Genomic DNA, 1820 nt, shown 5'->3' on the forward strand with positions numbered 1-1820 from the left:
AGAGCGCTTGCCTTGCATGCCTGAGGCCCTGGGTTCGATTCCTCAGCACCACATAAGCAAAAAAGAAAAAAGCCGGAAATGGCGCTGTGGCTCAAATGGTAGAGCGCTAACCTTGAGCTGAAGAGCTGAGGGACAGCACTCAGGCCCAGAGGTCAGGCCCCATAACCAGACCCAAAAAATAAAAATTAATTAATGTAAACACAAATTAGACTACCAAGCTAAGGGTCAGATGTGGCCCTGAGACAGGCTAACTTACAGGATTTTTTTTTTTTTTTTTGTCGGTCGTGGGGCTTGAACTCTGGGCCTGGGCGCTGTCCTTCAGCTCTTCAACTCAAGGCAAGTGCTCTACCACTTGAGCTACAGCGCCACTTCCGGTTTTCTGGTGGTTTATTGGAGATAGGAGTCTCACGGTCTCTCCTGCCCGGGCTGGCTTTGAACCGCGATCCTCAGATCTCAGCCTCCTGAGTAGTTAGGATTACAGGCGTGAGCCACCAGCGCCCGGCTTACAGGATGTTTTATGGTGTGGATTTCATACAATCGTTAAAACATCAGAAGACACATACAGCTGCAACTCTGTCCTCTATATAATTCAGAACCTGGCGACACAGTCTCAAGCGCTGCTATGCAACACTAGGCTGGAAATGAGTATGGGGTCTTCAGGGGTCTCATTAACACTCTCCCCAACACTCCCCTTCTCCCGTTCCAGGAAACCTGAGCATGTGCACTGTCCACCAGCACAGGACTAGGGAAGGTACTGGGCATGCAAACTCATCTGGACAGGGCAGCCGAGGGCGGGCAGTGAGGCTCCCCATCCCACATGTGCTGGGGTCAGGGCCAAAGGCCAGCATAGAGGGGGTGGGGCAGGACTCACCCATGCTGCTTAAACCTCTCCACATCTTCTCCAGGGTTCCTGCCTCCGATCCAGAGAATCTGGCTGGAACAAGAAACAGTCTTGGAGTTGGAATGTGGCTTAGTGGTAGAGTGCTTGCCTCACATGCATGAAGCCTTGGGTTCAATTCGTCAGCACCACATACACAGAAAAAGCCGGAAGTGACACTGTCGCTCAAGTGGTAGAATGCTGGTCTTGAGCCAGAGAAGCTGAGGACAGTGCCCAGGTGGTGGGTTCAAACCAACACTGGGCAGGAAGGAAAGAAGAAAGGAAAGGAGGGAGGGAGGGAGGGAGGGAGGGAGGAAGGGAGGGAATGTCTTGGAGCCTGTCAGGCACAGGCTCAGCAGAGGCCATTGGGGCCTTCGCCCAACTCACCTGAGCTGCGGGAAGTGTTTGGTGAAGTGTGACAAGACCTCATCAATCTGAATGGCCAGCTCGCGGGTGGGGGTGATGATGATGGCTCCCACCTACCCAGAAGAGAGAAAATGGCCGGTCAGCAGCATGGGGGAGGGGCCCCCCCCACCCCGACTTCCTGGAAGCACAAGGCATGGCACAGGCCAGGAATTAGGGACTAGAGCTGGTGGGCCTCGTGCTTCCATCACCAGATCAACGCCAGCCTTGCCTGGGGTGTCTCCATTTGAAGGTACCTCTATCACGGAATCATGGCATGGTGGCCAACACCACAGTAGCTGGTGTCTGAAGGATGCTCATGTACCAGTCTTTTCCCTCATGTCTGGACCTCCTGAGCTCGGGGACACTTGATGGTGCTTGTAGAACAGGGGGCTGGTTTAAATCAAAGTCATGCCAGGGCTGGGAAGGTGGCTCAGTGGTAGAGCGCTTGCCTTGCATGCCTGAGGCCCTGGGTTCGATTCCTCAGCACCACATAAGATAAAAGAAAAAAGCCAGAAGTGGTGCTGTGGCTCAAGTGGTA

At 53.7% G+C, this 1820-nt stretch overlaps 1 protein-coding gene across 1 annotated transcript in view; it reads right to left on the minus strand.

Annotated features, from left to right (window-relative positions):
• The window catches only part of Ddx55 (DEAD (Asp-Glu-Ala-Asp) box polypeptide 55), a 13209-nt gene that overhangs the window by 9332 nt on the left and 2057 nt on the right, over positions 1-1820 (minus strand). The window contains exons 2-3 of the mRNA XM_013023051.1: positions 1265-1356; positions 872-934 (exon numbers count right to left, since the gene is read on the minus strand). Coding sequence (XP_012878505.1) covers positions 872-934; positions 1265-1356 — 155 coding nt within the window. The remainder of the gene's footprint in view (positions 1-871; positions 935-1264; positions 1357-1820) is intronic.

This window comes from Dipodomys ordii, unplaced genomic scaffold (genome assembly GCF_000151885.1).
Source record: "Dipodomys ordii isolate 6190 unplaced genomic scaffold, Dord_2.0 Scaffold66, whole genome shotgun sequence".
NCBI classification, from domain to species: Eukaryota; Metazoa; Chordata; class Mammalia; order Rodentia; family Heteromyidae; genus Dipodomys; species Dipodomys ordii.